Here is a 25,233-nt window from a genome sequence, read left to right as displayed (position 1 = left end):
GTCGGACGCCGCTGTCAGCGGGCGCCGGGGGGGGGGAATCGGTGTGGGGTAGAATGGCCGCTGCCGCCGTCACCCGCGGGACCCCGGGAGGTAAGACCCGGGGCCTCTCGCCCGCTTCTCCGCCCACGGGCCAGGGGGCGCAGCTCCGGGGCCAGGCCGCCGGGCGTGGCTCGGGGACCCCTGCCCCACCGCCACCCCGGCTCGCCCCCACGCCGGCTCCCGTCCTCCTCCCCCGCGCCAGGGGGCGCCGCTCCGCGCAGGGCCCCGCGGCCGACCTGCGGCGCCGGCACCCACGGGGGACCCCTAGTCCCGGTCCCCCGCCCGGCCTTGCCGCCGCGCGCCCTTGGGCTCTGCCCCACGGCGTCCCCGGGGCGCCCTGCGTGCAGGCGGGAGGCCGACCCTTGCACGTCGGGGCTTCTCCGGGGACCCCCGCCCCGGGCCGCTCCGCACCCTGGCAGGCTGCCTGGCCGGGACTGCGCACCTGCGCCTTGGGGCGGAGTCCTCACGCCGACCCGGCTGCCCTGCACACCGCTTGCGCGCACGGGCCTCCTCCCCTCTGCACCCCGGACACCTGGCGGAGCTCGTCGCCCGGAGCCCGCGCTGAGAGCATCCTCCAGCTCCCATCTGTTTCCTCGGGAGGGTGGGGGCTCGGGCTGGAGCCAGAGCGGCGGATGGGGTACGGGGGTGCTTGGCGTCCAGGGGAGGCAGAGGCGATGGGGGAGAGCGCTGGTGGGGGAGGGGAGGGCCGGGCCGGGCCGTCGGCCTCCTAGTGGAGGATGGGTTGTCTTGAGGGTGGAAATGGGGGCCTGGGTACCTGGCCCGATCTGACGATCTGACGGGGTCTGCCCAACCTGCCTGAGAGGGAGGAGGTTAGGATCAGTCGTCACATCTGCCCTTGCAAATCGCAAACCGAGAAGGAACTCAGGGTGTGCCCTGTATGGCCTAGCTCTTCAGTGGACTTGGGTCTCCTGCCCTCACCCCAGCACCCAGGCTCTCATCTGCCCAACCGAGCTCCTAGGACCAGGTGCCCGGCGTCCCAGCCCCCAGGGCCCTGACCCCACCGCAGTCCCAGCGTCTATGAGAGAGCCCCTGCCGTGGGCCCTCCCCCTCCCCCACCCCACTTGTGTCTTCTGATGACTCTGTCGGTGTGTCTCGTTCCCGCCCCCCAAGCAGGTTCCTGGCACCAGGTCTGGATTTTCCCTCAAGGGCCTTCCCAGCACTACCCTCACATGTCAGTGTGGCCCCTTCTCCTCCTGTCTTTCCTGGATCTCACCACCCAGTATCCTTCTCCCAGCTCATCCTCATCCTGTGTCAATCGGGAGTGGGGGTGGGGAGGTGGAGAGGGGGCTTCTGCCATGACTCTGTTCTCTCCCTTCCCAGCACAGACTCCCCCTCCCCCCGGCCCCTCAGGCCGGGGGTGACCTTGCCCCCTGGAGCCCTCACCATGAATACCAAGGATACCACCGAGGTTGCTGGTGAGTTCTCAGCCCAGGTTCCCAGCCCTTCTTTCTCCCGGCTGTGTTGACCCTCCACTTCTCATTCAGGGTGACCTCTGTTCTCCTCCTGGTCATGGTTCCAGTTCTCCCTAGCGCTTGGGATTCAGTCCCTTTGCCCCGGGCTGTCGGAGGTGTCCAAGGCGGCTCGGCTCGCTAAGCCCTCCCTTCTGATTCCCTCTAGAGAACAGCCACCACCTGAAGATCTTTCTCCCCAAGAAGCTGCTGGAGTGTCTTCCTCGCTGTCCACTGCTGCCTCCAGAGCGTCTACGGTGGAATACAAATGAGGTCTTCCATGGAGCCCTAGGGGAGTGGGGCCTGGCAGGATGGGCTGGGGGACTGTGAATGGGAGTCTTCTTGAGTGCAGAATATTGCTCTGAGGTCTTTGGGGGTTGCAGAGGAGGTATAAGGACCTGCATCCTGTGGGAGCTCACTGCTGGGCTTATCCACCTGGTTAAAGGCAACAGCAAGTGGCAGCAAAATATTTCTTACAAACTGGGTACTGTGCTAAGCACCTGAACTGAGTTGTCTCATTCTGTCCTTTAAGGACCCTGTAGAGCAAACACTTGTTCTCCTTGCACTGTGGAGGAGGAAACTGGTCTATCTTACGGAGTTTATTTAATTCCAGAGCCTCTGCCTTAACCACCACTGACGCTGGCTCTTGCTGGAGGCATCATTCTCGTGTTATCCACCTTACAAGCCCCCCACATACAATGTTTCGTGTGTACCCGGTGCTCGATCATCATCAGCTCCATGATTTCATTAGACGAGAGTGGTCAGCATGAGGCTATTCTGTGTGTGTTCTTGCCAAAAATGCAGTGGGGGGAGGCCAGGGCAGTGAGTGGGGCTTCGTGGAGATCTGGGAACAGATGTGGTCTCTGGGGTGACTAGGGTGTCCACACACAGAGAAATGTGTGTGTGGTATTTCAGGCCCATGGGATACTAACAATCAGGAGCTCACTGCTCAGGGCATATTCAGAGAAGAATCTGTGGCCTGGTCTGGCAGGAACAGTAGGTGGAATATAGGTAAATCATGGGAGTGGCAGTTTTATCCCTGGTCTGGGAGAACCGTGGAGTCAGGCTGAGGAATCCGGAATTCCTGGCAGCGTCAAGCCATTGAGGTTTTTGGAGCCAGGAATTGGCACCAAGATGGGATTTAGAAAGTAAAATCATATGTGGCACGAAGGACAGAGGAGGAAGAGTTTGGATTTGGCCCCAGGATAAAGACTCAAGCTGACAGGGAGGGAAGGAGAGATTAGACTCATCTCTCAGATGGGACCTGGGACTCTTAGGAGGGCAGTGGTCCTTGATGAGCCTCCACTAGCCACCAGAGCGCAGCAGAGAGGGAGAATGAGGGACCCATGTGGGAGGCTAGGCCCAGACTCTATGAGGGGACCCCCACCTGAGTGTCCCTTCTTTCACAGGAGATTGCATCCTACTTGATCACCTTTGAGAAGCATGATGAGTGGCTATCCTGTGCCCCGAAGACCAGGTGAGCGGGTGTGTGAAGATGGGAATGGCGGGGCTCTTGGATCCTGCCCACAGAACTCAGGGCCAGCCCTCCCCCCATCAGGCCTCAGAACGGCTCCATCATCCTCTACAACCGCAAGAAGGTGAAATACCGGAAGGACGGTTACCTGTGGAAGAAGCGGAAGGATGGGAAGACCACGAGAGAGGACCATATGAAGCTGAAGGTCCAGGGCATGGAGGTGAGGCAAGCGTCCAGCTGTGTGCCCTGGCCCACCCTCCTCTGTCTCCTGCGGGGCTCCCACCCTGCTGCCCACCCTTGCCTTCTGGCTCCTGTGGGTCAGTCCGTGGGGGCCTTAGCCCATGCACCACTTCCCATGTCCTTCTGTAATCCTGCTCTCCAGGACATAGGCTCCCCCGGAGGGCATCCCTCACCCCCACCGCCCCTTCCCCTCACTTGTCTCACATTCCACCAAGGGTCCACATCCTGAACTTCTGAGGTCTTTCTCCCCCGAATCACTGTTCCTCCTCTGAGACACGCTCTTGCCCTCGTCTCTGATTTTGAAACAGTCCCTCCTACACTTTGAGGCCCCAGCCCCACTCTTCCCTTCTCTCCACCTTCATCCACGGGGAACCAGGACCAGGAAGGTGTTTGTGGGGGTGGGTGGGGGTGGGCAAGGGCTGGTGGAAAGACTGGGATTCCTGCAAAGGGACTGAACAGAGGAAGAGTTGGGGAGCAGACTAGCCCTCCCCCCACCCCAGCCTGTCTCCTGGCAGTGTCTCTATGGCTGCTACGTTCACTCTTCCATCGTCCCCACATTCCATCGGCGCTGCTACTGGCTGCTCCAGGTAAGGGCAGCCAGAGGCTCCCTGGCTTTCAGAGGGACATGGGGTCTGGGACGATGGCTGGAAGGACCACTAGGGTCTGCGTGGGAGCAAGGGGCATGGGGGATGGGGGATCCGGAGTTCAGAGGTGGGGGTGCTGCCTGGGGAGAAAGGCACAAGGAGGCCGAGCCCCTGGGGACCCCACAGCCCTGTGTGTGCCCTTGTGCTCTCAGAACCCTGACATCGTGCTTGTACACTACCTGAACGTCCCTGCCCTGGAGGACTGTGGAAAAGGCTGCAGCCCCATCTTTTGTCCTGTCAGCAGCGACCGTCGCGAGTGGCTGAAGTGGTCCCGGGAGGAGCTGCTGGGGCAGCTGAGGCCCATGTGTAAGGCGGCGGGGTTAGGATGGCGCCCACAGGAGGAGTGAGACAGGGCATCCTGGAGGACCCGGGGTCTGCATCCATCAGTGTGGGGTGACTAGGTCCTTCCGGGCCTGGAGAGCACTTCCCTAAGAGGGTGCAAGGATGCCTGGGGTGTTCTGAGGTCTTGAAGTAATGGAGAAGGGGCTGAAGGACATTTGTGAGCTGCATCCTGGGGCTTGGGGGGCCATCATGGTGCCTTGGGGACTGTCCTCTGGAGGTCCCACAGCACCCCCCACCACACCATCACCACTCTTCCAGTTCATGGCATCAAGTGGAGCTGTGGGAACAGGACAGAGGAGTTCTCCGTGGAGCAGCTGGTGCAGCAGATCCTAGACACCCACCCGACCAAGCCCGCACCCCGAACCCATGCCTGCCTCTGCAGTGGGGGCCTCGGTGAGTGCCACCTGGCCCTGGAGCCCTCTTGGACCAGGGCACCTCGGTCTTGCTAGGATTTGCGTGCTGATTTGCACATCTTTTGCATATCCCAGAAAGATGGCCAGATGAACAGAGTTCTTCGTGCTTGGGGGCTCGTCTGGGGACTCCCTGACCCAGCTCAGGCTCTTGATCTGTCTGCTGCCCTCAGCAGCCCCGGGCCAGCCCAGCATGACCGTTTACACCCAGCCTTTGCTTTACTCCTAGTTCCTACCCCCTCGGTTGTGTTCTTATGTCCTTTCTGTATGCCTTTCCCTCTTCTCTCCAGGGTGCCCCCAGAGCCCCTCCAGGCCTGTTTAGTTTTGGGGGGAAGGGGACCACTCCTGCCTCCCAGTGGCCACAGCCAGTAGTGCAGCACTGTGATCTCCCTCCCCTTTTCCATGGCAGGTTCTGGGAGCCTCACCCACAAATGCAGCAGCACAAAACACCGCATCATCTCTCCCAAAGTGGAGCCCCGAGCTTTAACCCTGACCTCTGTGCCCCACCCACACCCCCCTGAGCCTCCTCCACTGATAGCCCCTCTTCCCCCAGAGCTCCCAAAGGCACATGCTTCCCCTTCCTCTTCCTCGTCCTCTTCTTCCTCTGGCTTTGCAGAACCCCTAGAGATTAGACCTAGCCCCCCCACCTCTCGAGGAGGTTCATCCAGAGGAGGCACCGCAATCCTCCTCCTGACGGGACTGGAGCAGCGTGCGGGGGGCTTGACGCCCACCAGGCACTTGGCTCCCCAGGCTGACCCTAGGCCTTCCATGAGCTTGGCTGTGGTTGTGGGCTCTGAGACCACTTCTCCACCGGCTCCTCCCAGCCCTGCCTTTGACCCAGATCGTTTTCTCAACAGCCCTCAGAGGGGTCAGACCTATGGAGGGGGCCAGGGGGTAAGCCCAGACTTCCCTGAGGCAGAGGCCGCCCACACCCCCTGCCCTGCCCTGGAGCCCGCTGCTGCCCTGGAGCCCCAGGCGGCTGCTCGGGGGCCCCCTCCTCTGCCAGGAGCAAGTGAGAGAAGAGGAAATCGCTTCTTCATTCAAGATGATGGCAGTGGGGAGGAGCTCAAGGCCCAGGGGGCTGCCCCACCTGCACCTTCACCTCATCCCTCGCCCCCACCTTCACCTGCCCCCTTGGAGCCACCAGGCCGGGGAGGAAGAGGGGAGGCCTTGTTTGGAGGAGCTGCAGGGGCCAGCGAACTGGAGCCCTTCGGTCTTGCGTCATTCCCTGACCTCATGGGAGAGCTCATCAGTGACGAGGCTCCAGGAGCCCCTGTCCCAACCGCCCAGCTCTCTCCGGCTCTTAGCACCATCACAGACTTCTCCCCGGAGTGGTCCTACCCAGAGGTGAGTCTTAGGCCTGTCCCTCCTCCATCCCACTCACCCAGCGCTGCCACCCACTTGATCTCCATCTGCATGGCTTCCCACCCCTCTCTGTACGCAGAGCATCAGAGAGTAGCTGCATCCCTGCTTCACTCCCTCCCTTCCCCTGAGTGCACCCCCAGGTGCCCTCAAGGACTCTCAGGGTGTGATTGCAGACTTTGGGAAGCTGAGGGTCTGTCCTCCACAGTGAAGTTCTGCTCTCTAGTGCCCCAGAGGGGGAAAGGAGGAACTTCTCTGGGAGGACCGTGGGAGCCCAAGGCAAGGGCTTCCGCCCCCATGACAGCTGTCTGCAAATGAGTGGGTAGCCTTGGGGGAACAGCGAGTTCCCCATTCCTGGCAGGAGTGTTGGGAGAAGGGACAGGCTAGCTGACCTTACCCCACTGGTCCTGCCCAACCCTTGTACCCCAGGATCTAGCACAGGGCCTGCTGGACTGTAGATGCTCCCTCAGGGTCTGAATTAATGATGAATGAGTGAGTCAATGTAAATTAATGATGAATGAGTGAGTGAATGAACGGCCAACAGAGTTCTAGTCACGTGATTCTGGGCTTTGTCTCTGCAGGGTGGGGTCAAGGTGCTCATCACAGGTCCCTGGACAGAGGCTGCGGAGCATTACTCCTGTGTTTTTGATCACATCGCTGTGCCAGCCTCTCTTGTCCAGCCTGGTGTCCTACGCTGCTACTGTCCTGGTATGGGGCAGTGGGGGAGAGGCCTGCATGTGGGCAGGTGGCTTCAGGACATACCTGGGAACCAGTGTGTTAGGTCCTGAGGCTGAACCTGGTGTTCCCCCAACGGGCAGATGAGTCTGGGCTCTGGGGTCAGGAATCTAGTCCTTAGCTGACTGGTCACCTTAGATGAGTCTGCTTCTTTCTCAGGTCCATGGCTTCCCCTCCACTGCCCCCTCCCCCACACCTTAAGGTCAGGTCTTGACCCAGTAGGTCCTCACTGTGCCTCCAGGGCCTCTGGCTTGGTTGGAGCTCCAATTCAGGGAGCTCTTAGGTGCATAAGAAGGAGATGTGGGTTTCCCTCAACCAGCTTTGGACCTAAAAGACATCGCTTTCTAAACCGGTGCTGTCCAGTACGGTAGCCTCATGGGCCTCCTTAAATTAACTAGAATTAAAATGGGAAAGTTGGCTCCTCCGTCACAGTAACCACCCGTCAAGTGTTGAGTAGGCACGTGTGGCTTTGTGCTACCCTGCTGGTACAGAACATTCCCGTCCCTGGCTTAGAGGTCATTGCCAAGGCTCGCCTCTGCTCTTCTGCCACTGGCTGTGCTCCTCATGCTGCACCCCACAGCCAGTGTGGCCCTGGGACCTCCGGGACCACCAGAGTGACAGGCTGACAGACTTGTCTGTGAGGGTGCTCTTCCCCAGCTCAGCAGCTGGCCCGGGGGGGGGGGCGCACAGGGACACCCAGGAGGCTGGGTGTTGGGATTAGTTCAGCTCGTAGTCTTGGGATCAGGGCCCGGTGGTCTCCTTCGAAAGGCCATAGACACAGAGCCCGGGTGGGACACAGGTCTCACTGTAGTGAGTGGTGATTTCTCCTTCCTCGACCTTAGTACGAGGCTCATGACCTCTGCACCCTGACCTTGGGAGTCGGGCTTCTTCATAAGCACGGGTATCTGTGGACTGGGAGCTTCCAAGCTCTGGAGCTGATTTAACCACGGGGTCTGCAATCCCAGGTGTCTCAGGCCCAGTCCATTGTGGGTATTAGGCAGTCGACTGAATGGAATTGGGGGCCCCCAGACTCCAGGAAGGGCATCAGGCAGCCAGCTGAGGAGTGGTTGTGTGTGGTTCTCACGTGGGACAGAGCCCATGTCGCTGACCCTGCCCTCCCCAGCCCATGAGGTTGGGCTGGTGTCTTTGCAGGTGGCGGGGCGGGAGGGCCCCCTTTCTGCCTCTGTGCTCTTTGAGTATCGAGCCCGCCGGTTCCTGTCATTGCCTAGTACTCAGCTTGACTGGTTGTCACTGGACGGTGAGTACCCTGCGTGGCGCCCAGCAGGGATATGCCCCTAGGCCCCTCAGGACTCAGGTGCCCACCACCCAGCTCCTCCTCCACAGGTCATCTGTAGAGGGGGCAGCGAGTGTCCATCACATTGTCTTCCCTGGAAGGCTTGAAGTGGGGCATCCCAGCTCTTGGCCCGTCCTCTCTGGGGAAGGAGGGATCTAGGAGGCGAGGCCAGCGGGTGGGAGCAAGGGAGGGTCTGGCGCACGTGTGTACTGATGCAAGTATGATGCATCTTCTCTACTTTCGATGATGGGTGCTTGCGGTCAGAAATTTGTCAACAACAAAGCAGAAAGTAGAAAAGTACTTGGATCACTTGTTGGTGACGTTCACCTTTAATACACCTGAACATCCGTCCCTGTACAACAGAGACTCAGGCACACGTGTATTCCTCTATGGGTTCTCCCTGCCGTAGCTCTCCTCCTGCCTCCCTCCATGGGGACTGTCTCCTCTCAGGGGCTGCCTTCCGCCTCACCCTCAGGGGCCCTCCCACAGCCTGTCTGGCTCCCTGTCAGCCTGCCCCACAGATTTTGCCCTGGGACTGTCCCGCCTGGGTCACTCTCCCCTCTTCCCCCATCTCCTGTCCCTCTGCCCACTCCTTCACCTTGTGCATCCTTCCTGCTCTTTCTGCTCCCCCAGCACTGTCCTCCCCACCATTGCCCTAGGCCTTCAGCACCTTCCATCCTGGTGTCTCAGGCAGGACATGCACAGCCTCCACCCTGTTTCTCTGCCTATTCTCCCACGGCTCTGATCCGCTCCTGCCTCCCCTCCTTGTCCTCGTGGGATCTCAGGAGGGGATGGTTATGGCTTGGGGTGTACGTGTGCATGTACACGTGTGTGTGTGTGTGTGCATGCATGCATGCATGCGCACGTGTGAGCATTCCTGTGCTAGGGGTGGGGGAAGAGGAGGAATGCACATGGCTGTCCATCTCTGTCACCTGCCAGCCCAGCCATCCTCCCTGGGGACAGCTGCGGGGGGGGGGGGGGAGGTGTGGAGGGTGGAGGAGGAGGAGTTGGGCTTTCTAGATCCCAGCTCCTGAGCTCCTGGGGCAGTGGTAACAGAGAGGGGCACCAGAGTCCTGCAGCCCCGCATGGGGGACAGAGGTAGGATGTAGCATCTGGGCCAGGAGCTGGCGAAGGGTTCACCTAGAAGGCTGGGGGCATATGCGGGATCTGGGGTAGCTTGGGGCCACAGGCTGGAATTCCTACCACGTCCAGGTCTTGAAGGATGTGGTTTTGGTTCTAGATGCTGGTCCCAGGTGGGTGGGGAGTGTTAAAGACCTAGTTTAAGGACTGTGTCCTGGGCAGGCTGTATTCAGGGTGGTGATAAAGGGACTGTTTGGGGAAGAGAGGAGAATGTAACTCTGTTGTATCGTCACCTCCCAGATGGTGGGACAGGTCCAGCTGTGGTGCCCGGGAGTCTCCCAGACCCCACCCGCCACTCAACCTCCTGTACCTCTTCCCCCTTAGACAACCAGTTTCGGATGTCCATCCTGGAACGGCTGGAGCAGATGGAGAAGCGCATGGCCGACATGGCAGCAGCTGGGCAGGCTCCCTGCCGCAGTCCCAATACACCTCCAATTCAGGTACCTCCACCAAGAGGAGGGTCTCCCCGGAGAAGCAGGCTCTGCTGTGTGACTGTCCTGTCCCTCCTATTCCCAGCCTCCTCCTCCCTGGCGTCCCCCACTCCCACTCCACCCCAAGGCAGGAGCGGTTATTCTGGGCACCCTCTTGGCATGAGAGGCTTCAGAGTATTTCTGATTTGAAGGGGATGGGGGTGAAGGCAAGTGGGGGTGGGGATCAGGAGAGCGTGGGTACTTGGCATGAGTCTCTGAGGCAGTGGACAGGGACAGGACTCTGGGCTCAGGGAGGGAGAAGCCACCTGTGGACATGACACTGATGGGAAAGACTGGGTGAGACCTGGCTGCCTGGGCAGCTAGAGGAAGTGAGCCATGCGAGCAGGGGACACCCAGGAGCCCAAACCAGGTCTGGGTGTTGGGAGCCTAGGGTGGTCAGGGCTGTCCCAAGCCAGGGCCCAGATGCTCAGGTCCCTGTGTAAGAGTGTCTGTTCCCCAGGATGAAGGCCAGGGGCCGGGGTTTGAGGCCCGAGTGGTGGTCTTGGTGGAAAACATGATCCCACGCTCGACCTGGAGGGGTCCTGAACGTCTGGTGCATGGAAGCCCCTTCCGGGGCATGAGCCTTCTGCACCTGGCCGCTGCCCAGGGCTACGCCCGCCTCATCGACACCCTGAGCCAGTGGCGGTGAGCAGGGCAGCGGGGAGGGGGGCAGAAGTGCCAGAGGATGAGGAGGAAGGAGAGGACCTGGAGCCCTGGTCACTGTGGGAGGAGGGGTTGGGAGAGGACTTGTGACACTGATCTCCTGACCCTAGTGCTTCCAGATGGCTTGCTCCCCAGTCCCTTTATTTCTGAGGCTCCCGGTTGGCCTGTTTTTACCCTGACTGGGCTCTGATGTCCCCATCCCAAACCCTCCAGGAGCATGGGGACAGTGAGCTTGGACTTAGAGCAAGAGGCTGACCCACTCAACGTGGACCACTTCTCTTGCACCCCACTGGTGAGTGTGTGGGAGAGTGCAGGGAAGAAGCGGACAGTGCAAGGTGGGGCCCCAGGCCTCACCTCCCCCCTCCCCACTGTCTCAGATGTGGGCTTGTGCCCTGGGGCACCTGGAGGCCGCTGTGCTCCTCTTCCGCTGGAACAGACAGGCGCTGAGCATTCCTGACTCTTTGGGCCGGCTGCCCCTGTCGGTGGCGCAGTCCCGGGGTCACGTGCGCCTGGCCCGCTGCCTCGAGGAACTGCAGAGACAGGAGGCTGCAGCCGAGCTTCCACTTGCCCTGTCACCACCCTCCTCCAGCCCAGACACAGGTGAGGGCTGTCCCCCATCTTTGCAAGGGGAGGCTGTGGTGGGGAGAGGAGGGGTAGCCAGGGCTCCGCTACCCTCACCCACCCCCCCTCGCAGGACTGAGCAGCGTCTCCTCACCCTCGGAGCTGTCGGATGGTACTTTCTCCGTCACGTCAGCCTACTCCAGCGCCCCAGATGGCAGTCCTCCCCCCGCCCCTGTGCTGGCCTCCGAGATGGCTATGGAAGAGACCATGCCAGGCCAGCTCTCCTCCGGTGCCCCTGAGGGCCCCCTATTTCTCATGGACTGTGAAGCCACCAACCCTCAAGAGCCGGTACCCTCACGGCCTCCTCTCCCCCCAGCCCCAGAGGGTGGGGCTGCCTCAGAGGAAGCAGACAGCCCCCCGGCTGTGGATGTGATCCCGGTAGGGCACCCTACACTGCTCTTGTGCGTGGAGCTGAGGGCCAGAGTGGGGGTGCGGGTGGGCAGAGACACCTATCATCCCACAAACCAGAACCAGACTCTGGCTTTGCTTTGCGAAGAAGGGACCATTTACCCTTCTCTGGGTAAAGGTAACCTTTTGCTTATGTCCTGTCAGAGCTTGTGACTCTAAAATCAGGAGGCATCCAAGGTTAAGCATCCTGGGGCACAGCCTCAGGCAGAGCCGGGTCTAGGGGTTACCATGGATCCCTGCAGACACAGGGCTCTTGGGGAGCCAGCGTGATGCAGGGAAGCAGGTGGAGCAAATTGCAGAGAGGCTGGCAGTGAGGAGGGCAGGGCGGAGGCCTGCACAGGGCAATAGTGAAGACTCAGGCCGGGAGGCAGTCTTCGAGCGTAGCAGCACGCCGCCCTGCTAAAACCTGGGGTGAGCATGCCTTAGAGAGGCGCCCCGGGGTGACTGGGTAGTTTATGTACAGCTTAGAGAACAGGGTGCTGCACGGGGCCGGCTAGGGGTGCTGTGTAAGCAGCAGGTGCCAGACTGGTTCCTGAGGAGCTCGAGGGGCCAGGGCTGTGAGCACGGCTGAGCCCATGGGGAGAACGTGCTGGTGGCTGGCATGGGGCAGGCCCCAGGGGGGCAGCGGGCAGTCAGCCTAGGAGGGCAAGTGCTCAGTTCCTCCATGCCCACTTGGAGCAGGTCTGTCCTGTTCTGCTTTCCACCTCTCAACACAGAGAGCTGTACATCCAAGTAGGAGCCCAGGGGCTATAAGTGCGAGACTCTGAGATGGTGGCCGAGGACGTCTGGGGAGCAGGGACAGCCATCCCTGAGGCCTCATCGTCTGGTGGCGAGGGGAGTGATGGGACAGGAGGGGGACTCTGGCTACAGCTCTGGCAGGAACACCAGCTCAGGGCTCACCCAGCTTCTCCTTCACCCAGGTGGACATGATCTCACTGGCCAAGCAGATCATCGAAGCCACACCAGAGCGGATTAAACGAGAGGACTTTGTGGGGCTGCCTGAGGCTGGAGCACCAATGAGGGAGCGGACAGGGGCCCTGGGGCTCAGCGAGACCATGTCCTGGCTGGCCAGCTACCTGGAGAATGTGGACCATTTCCCCAGCTCAGCCCCTCCCAGGTGAGCAGCTCAGGACGAAGCATCAGACCTATCAAAGCAAGATGGGAGCGGGAAGAGGGCTTTCCCACAGCCAAACTCCACTGCGGCTCAGGCCCTGGGGCCTTTGAGGAAAGGACTGGAATTGGCTGGGGACCCCTGAAGTCCCTCATCACACTCTGTTGCTGGAGGTCTGCCTTCACAGAGGTGCCCAGGTGAAAGAGGGGGGACTTCAGATGCCCCATGACCTCTCCTCCCTGTCCCCTACAGCGAACTACCCTTGGAGCGTGGGCGCCTGGCTGTCCCTCCAGCACCCTCCTGGGCAGAGTTTCTGTCCGCCTCTGCCAGCGGCAAGATGGAGAGTGACTTTGCCCTGCTGACGCTGTCGGATCATGAGCAGCGGGAACTGTACGAGGCAGCTCGAGTCATCCAGACAGCCTTCCGAAAGTACAAGGTCCGATGGCTGGGGGGCCCAGAGCATGAATCACAGCAGCTCAGGCCAGGGGAGATGGTGGGCTCCTGGCAAACCGAGGGACAGGTCAGATGGTGGCGGTTGGCAGTGTCCCAGTGGTGTGGGCCTCTGGGTGTTGACTTCCTTCTCTTGCCTCAGGGCCGGAGGCTGAAGGAACAGCAGGAGGTGGCAGCCGCTGTGATCCAGCGCTGCTACCGGAAGTACAAGCAGGTGAGCACTTTCTCCCTGGGAGGCACACCCACCAGTGTGTGCACACACTCACATCCACTGTGCCCAGCATCCAGAATGCTGCTGACGCCCTAACTCCCCTTCTCTCTCCACAAGCTGACCTGGATTGCACTGAAGGTATTAGGGCATGAGGTCTGGGTACAAGGTTGTCTGTAGGATTCAGCCTTTCCATGAGCCAAGAGCATGTGTATTACAGACTAGCACCAGCTGACTCAGGGGTGACCTGCAGGGGTCCGGGTCTCTGTTCTTCCACTTCAGCCCCTGTCCCTCCCCCCCCCACACCCCGTCTGCAGTTTGCACTCTACAAGAAGATGACCCAGGCGGCCATCCTGATCCAGAGCAAGTTCCGGAGCTACTACGAGCAGAAGCGGTTCCAGCAGAGCCGCCGCGCGGCGGTGCTCATCCAGCAGCACTACCGCTCCTATCGCCGCCGACCAGCGGGCACCCTGCCGGCCCGCAGCAAGTAGGCGGCCTGCAGTCCTCCGTGCCCGTGCCCCCCTGTCCGCAGACCAGCCCCAGCCCAGCTCCTGCCCCAGCCTGTCCCTGCAGGGACCCAGGGGCTGAGGGCAGGGGTTGCTGTGCCAGGGCCTCTCATCTTTTCCTCTTCCAGCAGAGGCTCCTTTCTCACCAAGAAACAGGACCAGGCAGCCCGGAAGATCATGCGCTTCCTGCGGCGCTGCCGACACAGGTGCTCCCTTCTCCGGCTGGGTCCCCGCCCCGCCCCCCCACACCCTCCCCCACAGCGGGCACCTGCGCCCCCCCCACACACACACACCGGGTCACATGGACAGGGCACTGACTCCCTCCCGGTCTCTCCACAGGATGAGGGAACTGAAGCAGAACCAGGAGCTGGAAGGGCTCCCCCAGCCCGGCCTGGCCACCTGACCTACGCCCCACCTTCCTCACCGCCCTGGGGGCCGCTTCTGGCAGTCTTAACCTGGAGAGGGCTCTCCGGGGGAGGGGAGACCCTGTCGGCAGCTGTTCCCACCCTCCACGCCCCCGCTCTTCGGCCCCCCCAGACCCGCCCTCTTCCTTGCATCTTCAGCCGTGACCTGCGGAGCCGTGCCTGCGCCCGCCTCAGCCCCCTCCTGACTTGCCTTATTTATTTGTTGGACGCGTCTCTGAATGTATCCGCCTCGGCCCCCACCTGACTCCGCATGTTGGCGTGTGTCCTCCCTCCCCCCGCGGCCCGCCTCCCCGACGCCCGCGGGCGGCCCCGGGCCGGGGAGGGGGTGCGGCGTGGGCGGGGTGGTCCCCGCGATGGGGGGGCCTGTACATACTGTAACATACAGAGTATAGTGAAGAATCTATTTACGGCGCCGCGGGGAGGGCCACGGCGCGGCGGGGGCCCCCGGCCGGCTCCACGAGCACTTTCTACTTGTGCATGGGCTTGGTTTCTACGAGTTGCCATTAAACATCGCTGCACCAGCCAGCCTCCGGCCTCTGTCTACGCGGGGCGGGGTGGGGCGCCGGGGCGGGGTGCTGGGTGGGGTGAGGTGGGGCGGGGCGGTTGCGGAGCTCAGCGCCTCCGACGTGTTTCCGGCCTTAAAGGCATTTCGCCCTTCCCTTTAAGACGCACCGCCCCTTCTCAGTCACTCCCAAGATGGCGGACCTACTGGGCTCCATCCTGAGCTCCATGGAGAAGCCACCCAGCCTCGGGGACCAGGAGTCTCGGCGCAAGGCCCGAGGTGAGGACCCTAAATTCACAACCGCCTTTCTTCGCCCGGTTCTCAGGACCGCACGCTTCCCTCCTTCGGACGGTGCCGCCGCCTCAACCTTGAAAGACCCCCCCCTCACAGGCCCCTACAGAGACCCCCAGAGTCCCTAAAAGGGCTGCCGGCCCGCCTGCTGTCCTGAGCGGCTCCTGATTGGCTGCCTGGAGCCCAGCGCCAGCCTCCCGCCTCTTTCCTACTGGCCTTCCGCAGTCCTTGCTTCCAGTTCGCCGGGGGGCCCGCCAGTCCGCCGCCGTCGTGCTCTGATTGGCTGGCTGCCTCCGTCCGCTCGGCTCTCCTCGCCTCCCCTCCGCCTAGGGCCGGCCTTGCGGGTCGGAGAGGGGCGTATCCGCCTCGCGAGTCCCCGCCCTCGTCCTCATTCCGATTGGGTGCGGGGCACGCCCGTCCGCTGATCCCTTCGCCCCTATTGGCTCCCTCCGCCTAGGGCTCTGCCTACGAAGTCTGGTCCGACCTTCCCCGGGCCCGCCCCACCTTCGGTGCTTCCGATTGGTGGCGGGGCCATCAGGGTGCTCGCGCCCCTCCTACTTGCTTTAACCCGGTCCCTTCCGTGTCCCCACCGTCCTTCCTCTTGGGCAACCCTGTCCCCGGCGGCCGATGGGAGGGACTGAGGGCGCCCTGGCCGTCCGATTGGTCGCCGGCCCCCCGCCCGGCTTCCCGAGCGGCCCCGGCGGGCTCAGGTCCCTGCGCGAACCGGGGCGCGCCGGGGCGGGGGGCGCGGAGCCCTCAGTCTGCGGCTTGCCTGCGTTGGTCACCCCAGGTTTGCGGGCCCTCTTAATGACGTGCCCCGGGAGGAGCTGTCAAGGGTCCTGGCCGGCCCCGCGCGGGGCTGGCAGCCGAAGAGGGACCAGTCAGCGAGGGGGCAGCCGCCGGCCCCCTAGGGCGCGGATCTGTGTTCTCCACCGACCCGGGACGGGGCACATGGACCGGGCCGTTGGAGACCACAGTTTCCTACTCCCCGCGGCAGAGGCTGGCCCAGGAAGCCGAGGTGCAGAGTTCAGGCACCTGCCCGAGGTCACGGTCTTACCAAGGGGGAGGGCTTTAAACCTGCCTGCGATTTTTCCTTTTTTGGCCTGCGTTCTTAACCTTCATCTTAAGGCACCTCCTCAGATGCAGAGGGAAGACCCAGACCAGTTAGAGAGCAGCCAGTGGTCAGGACGGTCAGGCCAGTCAGGTCTCTGGTGGAAAAGCCCCTGAGGTTAGAGAGGGGAGGCTGGCCAGCTGTCAGGCCCTGGAAGCTTAGAGTAACTGGGTGGGAGGTGAACAGGGACCCTACTGCAAGAAGCCCACCCCACAGTCTCGCCACGGTGGAGAAATTACATTCTGTGGTTCTCAGCACACACTAGAATGAGTACGTGAACCATTGAGCAACTCTTGACTCATGATGAGGCTTGGTGTGCAAGAGGAGGAAAAGCACTCCAGGCAGAAGGAACCACAGGTGCAAAGACGCTGAGTAGTTAGGGGAACAGGAAGTGGTCCAGGGCAGTTGGAGGGACTCTCACCTGTGGATAGGAGCAATTTGAGGTGGCAGGGGAGAGGGGACGGGGCATGAAGACCAGAGCTGGAGGAGCACTGTCTCAGCTCACCTTGGACACCTGCACTCCCAACGGGGCAGGTGCCAGACTCAGCACTTCAGCTTTGTCCTGTCTGCAGAAGTGAGAAGTGGGGGTGTTACCAAATATAGGAAGTTAAATAGTTTCCCCTTTCCTGTGTAGACAGCCTGACGGTAAGCTCTTGGAGGCCAGGGCTGACTATTCCCAGCTCACCAGCTGTCTCAGGTCTCAGACCCGCCCCCCCCCCCGGGGCGAGGGTGGGAAGGAGGGCCCAGCGTGATTCTCCTCATTGCTTCCAGTAAAGACTGAGGTCTTGATGGGCAAAACTTCGTGTCAGAGTTTGTGCCGCAGGGCCTGGCACTGCATGGGGCCCAGCCGCTCACCCTGCTCTCCTGTGGAGACCACCCCCAGGGGATGCAGGACCTCGACCCCTGTGACTCCGGCCTCATGCCGCCTTCTCTCCCCCCAGAGCAGGCTGCGCGCCTGAAGAAACTACAGGAGCAAGAGAAACAGCAGAAAGTGGAGTTTCGTAAACGGGTGAGCCCACGGGATGTGGCAGAGGGCAGCCTCACCCCGGACTCCCAGTGATTTAGAAGTGGAAGGTTGAGGACTCGGCTTGTCCCAAGTGTCTCCAGGGAGAAGCCTGGATGCCAGAGAAGGCGTGGGGGGCAAGGCCCGGTGCCCCAGGCTTGGGAGCTGGTGCAGTCACCTCATGTGTTCCTCTTCTGTCTCCCAAGATGGAGAAAGAGGTGTCAGATTTCATCCAAGACAGTGGGCAGATCAAGAAAAAGTTTCAGCCGATGAACAAGATAGAGAGGAGCATCCTGTGAGTGTCTCTGGGCTCCGGGAGGCGTGAGAGGGCCGGTGGCAGGGGACCTGGACCAGGGGCTGCTGGGCCCCTGGCGGCCCTACAGCCTCTCTCCTCCACCTCCCTTCCCAGACACGATGTTGTGGAAGTGGCCGGCCTAACGTCCTTCTCCTTCGGGGAAGATGATGAGTGTCGCTATGTAATGATCTTCAAAAAGGTGAAAGGCTCAAGCCCCCCCCGCCCCCACCCTCCCCTCTCTCCTTTGCAGCCTTCGCCTCCCATCCCTGGGTGGGGGGAGAGGCCTGGATGGGGTGGCATGCATGTGGAGCTTCCACCCCAAAGTGCCTTTATATGCAGGAGTTTGCACCATCAGATGAGGAGCTGGACTCCTACCGCCGGGGTGAGGAGTGGGACCCCCAGAAGGCTGAGGAAAAACGGAAGCTGAAGGTGAGCTCTGCAGGCAGCCCCACAGCCCCCCTCAGAGAGGTGGGGGCAGGCCCCTGAGCCCTGTGCCCCCACTCTGCACCCCCAGGAGTTGGCCCAGCGGCAGGAAGAGGAGGCGGCACAGCAGGGCCCGGTGGTGGTGAGCCCTGCTAGTGACTACAAAGACAAGTACAGCCACCTCATTGGCAAGGGGGCAGCCAAGGACGCCGCCCACATGTTGCAGGCCAACAAGACCTACGGCTGTGGTGAGGCACGGGTCAGGCGGGGGCGGGGAGGGGGTAGGGGGAGGCTGTGATCTAGGCTCCTAGCCCCCCCATGCTCCTCTCCCCCTGCTTGCCACCCCCAGTGCCCGTGGCCAACAAGAGGGATACGCGCTCCATCGAAGAGGCCATGAACGAGATCCGGGCCAAGAAGCGCCTGCGGCAGAGTGGGGAAGAGTTGCCACCCACATCCTAGGCACCACGGCCCCCAGGGGCAGGGTGGGGGGTGGGGGGATCGGCTGCTGCTACTAGAACCCATCCTGGAGCCCCAGCTCCACACCGCCCCGGACAGCCGTGTCTCTGGCTTGGGGGGTCCGGTGTGTGACGTGTCACTGCTGGAGCTTGGACGAGTGTACTGCATGTGTGAGTGCAAGTGTGTGAGTGTGCGAGTGTGCAGGTGGGTATTTAACATGTATTATTCTTTTTCCTTGGACTGTCTTCCCCATGAAAGGGGGCTGGGATGACTTCACATTCAATAAACACTGTTGGACCTGATGTCGGGGTTTGTGAGCAGAGATGGGTGGGCCCGGGGGAGGAAGAATGTGTTAGGCCCGACGGCGTAAGGTGGTTCTTGGAACGGCCCAGGGATGGCCAGCTGCCACGCTGTCCCCCAGGTTATGGGAGGAGGCATTCGCTGAGCACGATTGCTGGATGCCCAGCTTTGGCTCCGGGCTCCAGCACTTCTCCACTGTCACCTGAGGCACGGGGAACTTTCTGTGCCTTAGTTTCCTCACATGTAAGGTGGAGAGGAACAGTAACTGACGACGTGGTTTCAAAGATTACATGGGTCCACACATCAGGCATCTACAGGGGTCCCAGATCCCAAAAGCTCCGCAGCGGTGTGGGTGGCTCTGGTTCCCCGTCCTCCCCCACGGGCAGCTTCCTGAGCAGGAGCACACAGCCTTAGACCTGCAGCACTCACAGATGCATGGAGCTGATGCGGCCACCCCTCAAGAGGTGTGCACACCACTGGTCCCTGCCCTCCAGAGTGAACCCCACTTCCTCTGTGACCGGCCCGCCCCTTCTTCCGTGTCCCAGCAGGTTACTGTGTGTTCCCCTCCTGCCCCCACCTCTCCACCTCCTGTCTGGCCTGGCGGCCCGCACCCCCTCCATCCCACCAAGGAGCACACCAGCACACTGCTGCCTCAGTTGCCACCACTGTTTTATTTCCCAGGGAAGGGCTTGAGGGCCCAGATGGGTCCCATGGGGTCTTGGGGCGTCCAGCTTCTCACTTGGCCTTCGGGTTACGGAACTTGCGTCCAGCAAAGACAGCCTTGTCCCCGAGAGCCTCCTCAATCCTAGAAGGTGGACAAAGTCAGCTGTGCCTTCCAACCCACTAGTCCTGGGCTCTCTACCTCCAGGCCCACTGCACGCCCCATACCTCATGAGCTGGTTGTACTTGGCCAGCCGCTCCGAGCGGCAGGGAGCACCAGTCTTGATCTGGGGAGGATAGGGAGTTGTCAGGGTTGCCTGGGGCTGGTGGTGGGGGCGGCCTGGCCCTGAGGGAGCCTGCATGTGGTGGTGTCCCCCTTGGGGCCCCAAGCAGACTTGGTCAGGCCCTTGGAGCCCAGAGTACCTGCCCTGTGCAGAGCCCCACGACGAGGTCGGCGATAAACGTGTCCTCCGTCTCCCCGGAGCGGTGGCTCACCATCACCCCCCAGCCATTAGACTGAGCCAGTTTGCAGCTGGGAACAGGACACTCGATAAGGCCTCAGAGGGAGCACGTGGGGTGGGGGTGGGGCTTCTCCCTTGGGTTTGGGGCAAGAGGTCACATGGGAGGGGGGATGCCTAAGTCTTCCAGGAGGTGGGACAGAAGGGGAGAGCCTTGATTTTGGACGTGGGCTCCTGAGATGCCCACCAGAAGGAGAACACAATCAAGGAGAGAGCAACTGTGGGGGAGGGTAGAAGTGGGGCACAGCAGAGTCAAGGGGGCAAGGCCCAGGGGTTGGGGAGGGTGGTGAGGCTGAGCTGAGGAGGGGGGCACTCACGCCTGGATGGACTCAGTCACGGAGCCGATCTGGTTGACCTTCAGCAGCAGGCAGTTGCAGGCCTTCTTCTCCACGGCCTGGGCAATCCTCTTGGGGTTGGTGACTGTGAGGTCGTCCCCCACAATCTGGATGTTAACCCCCGAGAGGAATGAGGTCCAGGTGGCCCAGTCGTCCTGGTCAAATGGGTCCTCGATGGAGACCACTGAAGTGGGCGGCAGAGGAGTCAGGTTAGAGGGCTAAGGTGGGGGCCGAGGCAGTGGCTGTGGAGGCGTCACGTGTGGAACGGCCACCAGGGTCTGGGGCAAAAGACTGGGGCACCCGGGGGGCTCACCAGGGTAGTTCTTGATGAAGCTCTTATACAGCTCGCCCAGCTTCTCCCCACTGATGTGCCGAGCAGGGTCATCAGGTGACTTGAAGTCCAGGTCGTACTTCCCGTTGCGATAGAACTCAGATGCTGCCACGTCCATGCCAATCACCACCTTGTCTGGGTAGCCAGCGGCCTGGATGGCCGTCTTCAGCAGCTCCAGGGCTGGGAGGGGACAAGAGGGCACCTGAGGCTCTAGGGCACATGGTCCCTGCAGCCCAGCCTCCACAGGGACCCGGGCCTCCATGCTGCCCCGCGTGCTCGCACTGACCCTCATTGTTCTCCAGGATGTTGGGTGCGAAGCCGCCCTCGTCCCCCACGTTGGTGGCATCCTTCCCATACTTGGCCTTGATGACACCCTTGAGGTGGTGGTAGACCTCGGCGCCGATACGCATGGCTTCCCTGAAGGAGCTGGCTCCCACGGGCAAAATCATGAACTCCTGCATGGCCAGCTTGTTCCCGGCGTGGGAGCCCCCATTGATGACATTGAAGGCCTGGCAGGGGGAGAGGGATTGGGCTCAGACCCCCAGGCCCCAGGCCTGGGCCAGTGGGGAGGGTTCCGGTGGAACTCTGGCTTCCCAGATTGCCCACCGGATGGTCTAGGGTGAGTCCTCTTAGTCCCCAGAGTCTCTTTTCCCCATTTCTGTAAGACAGGGATACTGCCTGCTTATTCGCAGGCTCTCCTGCAGAGAATCTGAGGAACGGACAGTCTGGGCCTTAGCATGGCCTGGTCTGTAACAGCTGGTGACACTACCCTAGCCCCACTCTGAGGACCTTCCATGAGGTCTGTGAGCTTCCTCCCTGCTCCCTGCAACCCTGTTCCCTGGGGACGGTGACCATACCCGTTTTACAGACAAAGAAATGGAGACACACAGCAGTTATGTAGTCCCCTGAGGTCGGACAGGAGCAAACACGCAGGGCCAGCCACTCTCCAGAGCCCCTGCTCTCATCCCACCCGCCCAGTCAGGAGACATGCATTAATGTGACAGCTGACCGAAGATTCAAAGGGTCTCCATAAACAAGGCCCGGGTTGGACGAGGACCGAAGAGGACACTAAAGACGTGCCCAGCCCCCGGCACAAAGCAGTGCCCAACCTGACTCAGGAGCTGGGGCCCAGGCAGGACCAGCAGCTCGGTGATGCCTGAGTCTGGCCCTGGAATGTGATGGGACGGGCTTATGCCAAGGGGAGCTCGGATTGTGGGAAGGAGGGAGGGGCCAGAGCTGCAGGAGAGGTTCCATCTCAAGAAACCCTGTTTTTGGAGCTGGGTCTGAAGTGTAGACCTTCCTGGGGTTGCTCCACTGGCTCCCAGGAGGGGCACTCACAGGGACGGGCAGGACTAAGTCAGGGTTCCCGGCGAGGTCTGCGATGTGCCGGTAGAGTGGGACCCCTTTCTCTGCCGCTCCAGCCTTGCACACAGCCAGGGACACACCCAAGATGGCATTTGCCCCGAACTTGGCTAGGGGACACAAGCACAGAGAAAGTGTGAAGGCTTCTCCCCCAGGGCCTGGGGTCACCCCACAGAGGACCCGGAACACCACTGCCCTGAGCATGAGGGGGGCGTTGACGGGTCTCTCCCCAGCAGCCAGAGGGGCTCTGGGAGCCCCCTGCCCGGGGAAGGTGCCAGCTTCGCATCTGTGGCCACAGCCAGGCCTGGACAGCAGGCACCAGGAAATGCCTGTGCAATGAATAAAAAACCCAGCCAGCCACCATGTGCCCCAAAGCGCGGGCCAGGGAAATAATCCCGGGGTCACTCCCACCCCTGCCACAGCCCATCCCTTCCCCCGGCCCCAGCCCCCAACTCACACTTATTCTCTGTCCCATCCAGCTCAATCATGAATTTGTCAACTTTCTCTTGATCCACCACGCTGAGTTTCTGGAAAGAGAGGTTGGAGGGGGAGGGAAGAGCAGAGGTCACGTTGCTCAGGACTCAGGGCATGTGCCAGAGGAGGCACAGGTGCCTGGGGGGGGACAGGATGGCTGGGCAGCAGGGCTGCAGGGCAGGGAGGCAGGCTCCCTCTTGCCTTTTCCAGCAGAGCAGGGCCTAGGGTCTTGTTGATGTGTTCCACAGCCTTGAGGACACCTAGAGGAGCGGGGGGGGGGGGGGGGGGGGGGGGGGGGGTGTTGGCGGTCAGAAAGTCAGAAATCGGATTCCATCAGGCATCTTCCCGGGGCCCCTGCTCCTTGAGGGCTCTGGCTGGGAACACAGATCCCAACGCCCCCCATGTGCATAGGCTCCTCCCGCGGTGGTCCTCCCTCACCTTTCCCTAGGTAGCGGGACTTGTCTCCATCTCTCAGTTCCAGGGCTTCGTAGATACCAGTGGAGGCTCCGCTGGGCACAGCTGCTCGAAATCGGCCTGGGCGGGCAGAACAGGAACGTCATCCAGGGCCCCCGGTACCCCCACAGGGCCGAGGTGGGCTCTCTGCGTCCAGGGGCAGGGGGTCTCCTTGTCCCGGTCCAGGAGCCAGGCCTGAGGAGCAAGGCCTGGGGAGGACTCTGGGGAAGGGGACCCCAGAGAAAGGAGAGGGCATGGGGCCTGTGGGCTGGGGTTTCGCAGGGCAGAGCAATGCTGGGAACCATGATACCCTTGGCCGTGTGCAGGTCCACCTCTACCGTGGGGTTGCCCCTGGAGTCCAGGATCTCCCGGGCGAAGATTTTCTGCATGGCCATGGCTGCAGAAGAAGAGGTGTGACTGAGTGTGGATAGTTGATCCCTCAAGGAACCCGAAATCCCTTGCCCTTTAAGAGTCTTCCCTACCCCAAGAAGGCAGGTGCTGGAGCTAAAAATATCCCACAAAAAGGTCACAGCCTAAAGAGGCAGGCGCAGCCCCCTCCCCCACTCACAGCAGCTCCAGTTCCACCTCCATCCTCAGGGTCCGCAGCCTCTCCCCTAACTGGTTCCCACAGGTCTCTCTGGACCCCCATCACCCACAGAGTGCACTTAGGCCTCCTCCCTTTCAGGGAAGCACTCGGCTCTCCGTGGCTTGCCAGCCCCAGACCCTCTTCTCTCTTCTGGTTGTCATCTTCCTCCAAATCCACGGGGACCCCAAATCCCCCACTAGGCCCCAACTCCCTCCCCTCCTCCACCCACCTCTGCCTATGGCTCCTCATGGTCTTACACTCTCCTTCCCTGTCCTTGGTACCCCCATCCTGCTCACTCCCACCCTTCCAAGTCTCTCTCAAGCACCCCTGTCCTGGAAGGTAGAAAAAGCTGACACCTCTCCCAACTTTGTCCAAACCAGCACCCACCCTCACCCTTCACCACCCCATCCTCTGGGACTGGAAGACTCAGCAGACCTGGGATGTCTCCGCTGGGGGGGGGTCGAGGTGAGCTCTGAGCCTAGGTGGCAGCTGGGACAGTGTCAGCTCACCCCCTCAGGCCAGGCATTTATCTCCTAGCCACCCGACGCCCCGGCCAGCCCCGCCTCTCCCTCTCCTTCCTCCCCCTCCACACTGGGCTGGCCGCCAAGTGCCCACTGCAGCCTAATGCGGGAGCCTTTGGCCCTGACACCTGCCCCCTTCCCAAAGGTCAATGACGACCCCTCCTTCCTCTCTGCTCCCCAATAAAAGCCCCCACATTCAATTCCAGCTCTGGGGAGGGTCCTGGGAGGGCCTTCGGATTGGGGGTCTCTCCCCTGGCCAGGGTTATACGCCCCCTTTGCAAAGGTTAAAGTGGAACTTGTGCCTTTTAGCAAAGGCCAGCGGTAACCCGAGCCGGGCAGGGCATGGAAGAGGGGCTGTAGGATTGATGTCCATACATGCTTGGCTCCCTGGGCAGGCGCCCCCAGGAGGAGGAGGGCGGGGGATGGGGGCAGTGTGTGTGTCTGGGCAAGCGCTGAGGTCCACCTCGAATTCCCCATGCAGGGAGGCGAGAGAGTCTCACCTCTCAGGGTCCTCATGACGGCCTCCCGGGCCGCCGGCTCTCCCCAGCGCCCCGGGCCAGCAGGGGGTGGGGGAGGGGGCGGGGAGCCCGATTTAGACGGGCGCTCAGCCTTGGCGCGGCGCCCTGCCCGGGGCGCTGGGACAGCACTTGCCGCCCAGCTCATGGAGCGGCGGTCGGGAGCCCCTCTCCCAGCCGAGCGGGGGATTTGGCGACCCCGGCCCTACCCGTGGACGGTGCTCCTTGACCAGGGCTCAGAATGAATGGCGGGGCGGGACGGAACCGGAGGGGGTGGTCCCTGCGGTCTGAGCGGCGGGTCTGGGGGCGACGCGGGGTGCGCCCCGGCCCGGGACGCGTGGGCACCTCGGGGCTCCGGCCTTGCCCCCCCACGCCCGCCGGCTCCGGCCGCGCCCTCCCGGACTTTTCCACCCCGGGGTCGGGGGTGCGGCGGGCAGAGGTCAGCAGCCAGCGGGCGGGGAGCGCCGCCACGTGCCCGAGCGCGCCCCGCCCGAGCGGCCGGGTGACTCAGCGGCGCGGCTGTCGAGGAACGGGCTCGGGGGGCGTGGGGGGCCGGGGGCGGCCCTCCCCACGACCGGAAGCGGCCTAGACCCTCGGCAGCCCCACCAGGGCGGCCGCGGGACCCTGCCCTTCCCTCCCTTGCCCGCGGGGCGCCCGGCGAGAGCCACGCGCAAGGCTTCCGAGCACAAGTTTCCCCGAAAAGAAGAAGAAAGAGCCCGAGGGGCCCGAGCGGGAGGGGACTTTCCCCCTCTTGGAAAAGTTGCAAATCTGGCCACCTCCCCGTGTTCTTCCGCCCCGAGAAGTAGTCCCGCCCCTGCCTCCCTTCGCCCAGTGACCTCGGCCGCGCCGGGCCAAGGGGCACGGCCGGTGACCCGAAGTGCTGGCAGCGGGGGGCGGGAACGTGGGGCTTGGGCCTGCCTGGGGGGGGGGCTGCTCCTGCACGTGTCTGTCGGGCAGATACTGGAGACACTCGTGCCCCCCCTTCCCGGTGGACGCCTTGGACTCTGAGGGCGGCCGGGCCCGTCTGTCCCCGCGACCCGGGGCTCCCGCACGTCGTGACTGAATAAAATCGAGAGCGAGCCGCGT

At 62.2% G+C, this 25,233-nt stretch overlaps 3 protein-coding genes across 23 annotated transcripts; 2 read left to right on the top strand and 1 right to left on the bottom strand.

The window, feature by feature from the left end:
• The first annotated feature begins 14 nt into the window (after positions 1-14).
• On the top strand, positions 15-14,536 carry CAMTA2 (calmodulin binding transcription activator 2). 11 transcript variants are annotated; one of them, XM_055305859.1, is made up of 23 exons: positions 15-90; positions 1,381-1,475; positions 1,678-1,781; positions 2,918-2,985; positions 3,067-3,202; positions 3,723-3,809; positions 4,019-4,172; positions 4,467-4,601; positions 5,028-5,965; positions 6,562-6,688; positions 7,839-7,973; positions 9,474-9,589; positions 10,080-10,264; positions 10,496-10,574; positions 10,660-10,882; positions 10,977-11,281; positions 12,232-12,428; positions 12,675-12,858; positions 13,015-13,086; positions 13,201-13,221; positions 13,398-13,567; positions 13,715-13,792; positions 13,926-14,536. In XM_055305859.1, the coding sequence occupies exons 2-23, from the start codon at positions 1,445-1,447 to the stop codon at positions 13,987-13,989; spliced, it is 3,609 nt and encodes a 1,202-aa protein (XP_055161834.1). In that variant the 5' UTR covers positions 15-90; positions 1,381-1,444; the 3' UTR covers positions 13,990-14,536. The 11 variants fall into 11 exon arrangements, with proteins under 11 accessions (XP_055161834.1, XP_055161828.1, XP_055161827.1 ...); XM_055305853.1 differs by lacking the exon at positions 15-90 and adding an exon at positions 109-676 and having other exon boundaries at positions 13,718-13,792; XM_055305852.1 differs by lacking the exon at positions 15-90 and adding an exon at positions 109-676.
• A 98-nt stretch (positions 14,537-14,634) lies between these two features.
• SPAG7 (sperm associated antigen 7) lies at positions 14,635-18,394 on the top strand. 11 transcript variants are annotated; one of them, XM_055305997.1, is made up of 7 exons: positions 14,635-14,792; positions 16,857-16,924; positions 17,125-17,213; positions 17,328-17,412; positions 17,553-17,642; positions 17,728-17,884; positions 17,986-18,394. In XM_055305997.1, exons 1-7 carry the CDS (start codon positions 14,708-14,710, stop codon positions 18,093-18,095), a joined length of 684 nt encoding a protein of 227 aa, XP_055161972.1. In that variant the 5' UTR covers positions 14,635-14,707; the 3' UTR covers positions 18,096-18,394. The 11 variants fall into 11 exon arrangements, with proteins under 11 accessions (XP_055161972.1, XP_055161968.1, XP_055161965.1 ...); XM_055305993.1 differs by having other exon boundaries at positions 17,014-17,213; XM_055305990.1 differs by lacking the exon at positions 14,635-14,792 and adding an exon at positions 15,272-15,594 and having other exon boundaries at positions 17,014-17,213.
• Positions 18,395-19,043: 649 nt separating this feature from the next.
• Positions 19,044-23,638, bottom strand: ENO3 (enolase 3). The gene is made up of 12 exons (XM_055307199.1): positions 23,547-23,638; positions 22,836-22,922; positions 22,511-22,606; positions 22,274-22,332; positions 22,056-22,125; positions 21,575-21,708; positions 20,523-20,745; positions 20,219-20,416; positions 19,888-20,089; positions 19,476-19,584; positions 19,281-19,339; positions 19,044-19,197 (listed from the first exon to the last, which is right to left on the bottom strand). Exons 2-12 carry the CDS (start codon positions 22,918-22,920, stop codon positions 19,128-19,130), a joined length of 1,305 nt encoding a protein of 434 aa, XP_055163174.1. The 5' UTR covers positions 22,921-22,922; positions 23,547-23,638; the 3' UTR covers positions 19,044-19,127.
• Between the last annotated feature and the right edge of the window lie 1,595 nt (positions 23,639-25,233).

This window comes from Nyctereutes procyonoides, unplaced genomic scaffold (genome assembly GCF_905146905.1).
Source record: "Nyctereutes procyonoides isolate TBG_1078 unplaced genomic scaffold, NYPRO_anot_genome, whole genome shotgun sequence".
Taxonomy (NCBI): Eukaryota; Metazoa; Chordata; class Mammalia; order Carnivora; family Canidae; genus Nyctereutes; species Nyctereutes procyonoides.
Note: the sequence above shows the minus strand (reverse complement) of the source record. Positions and strands in the feature narration are given on the sequence as shown.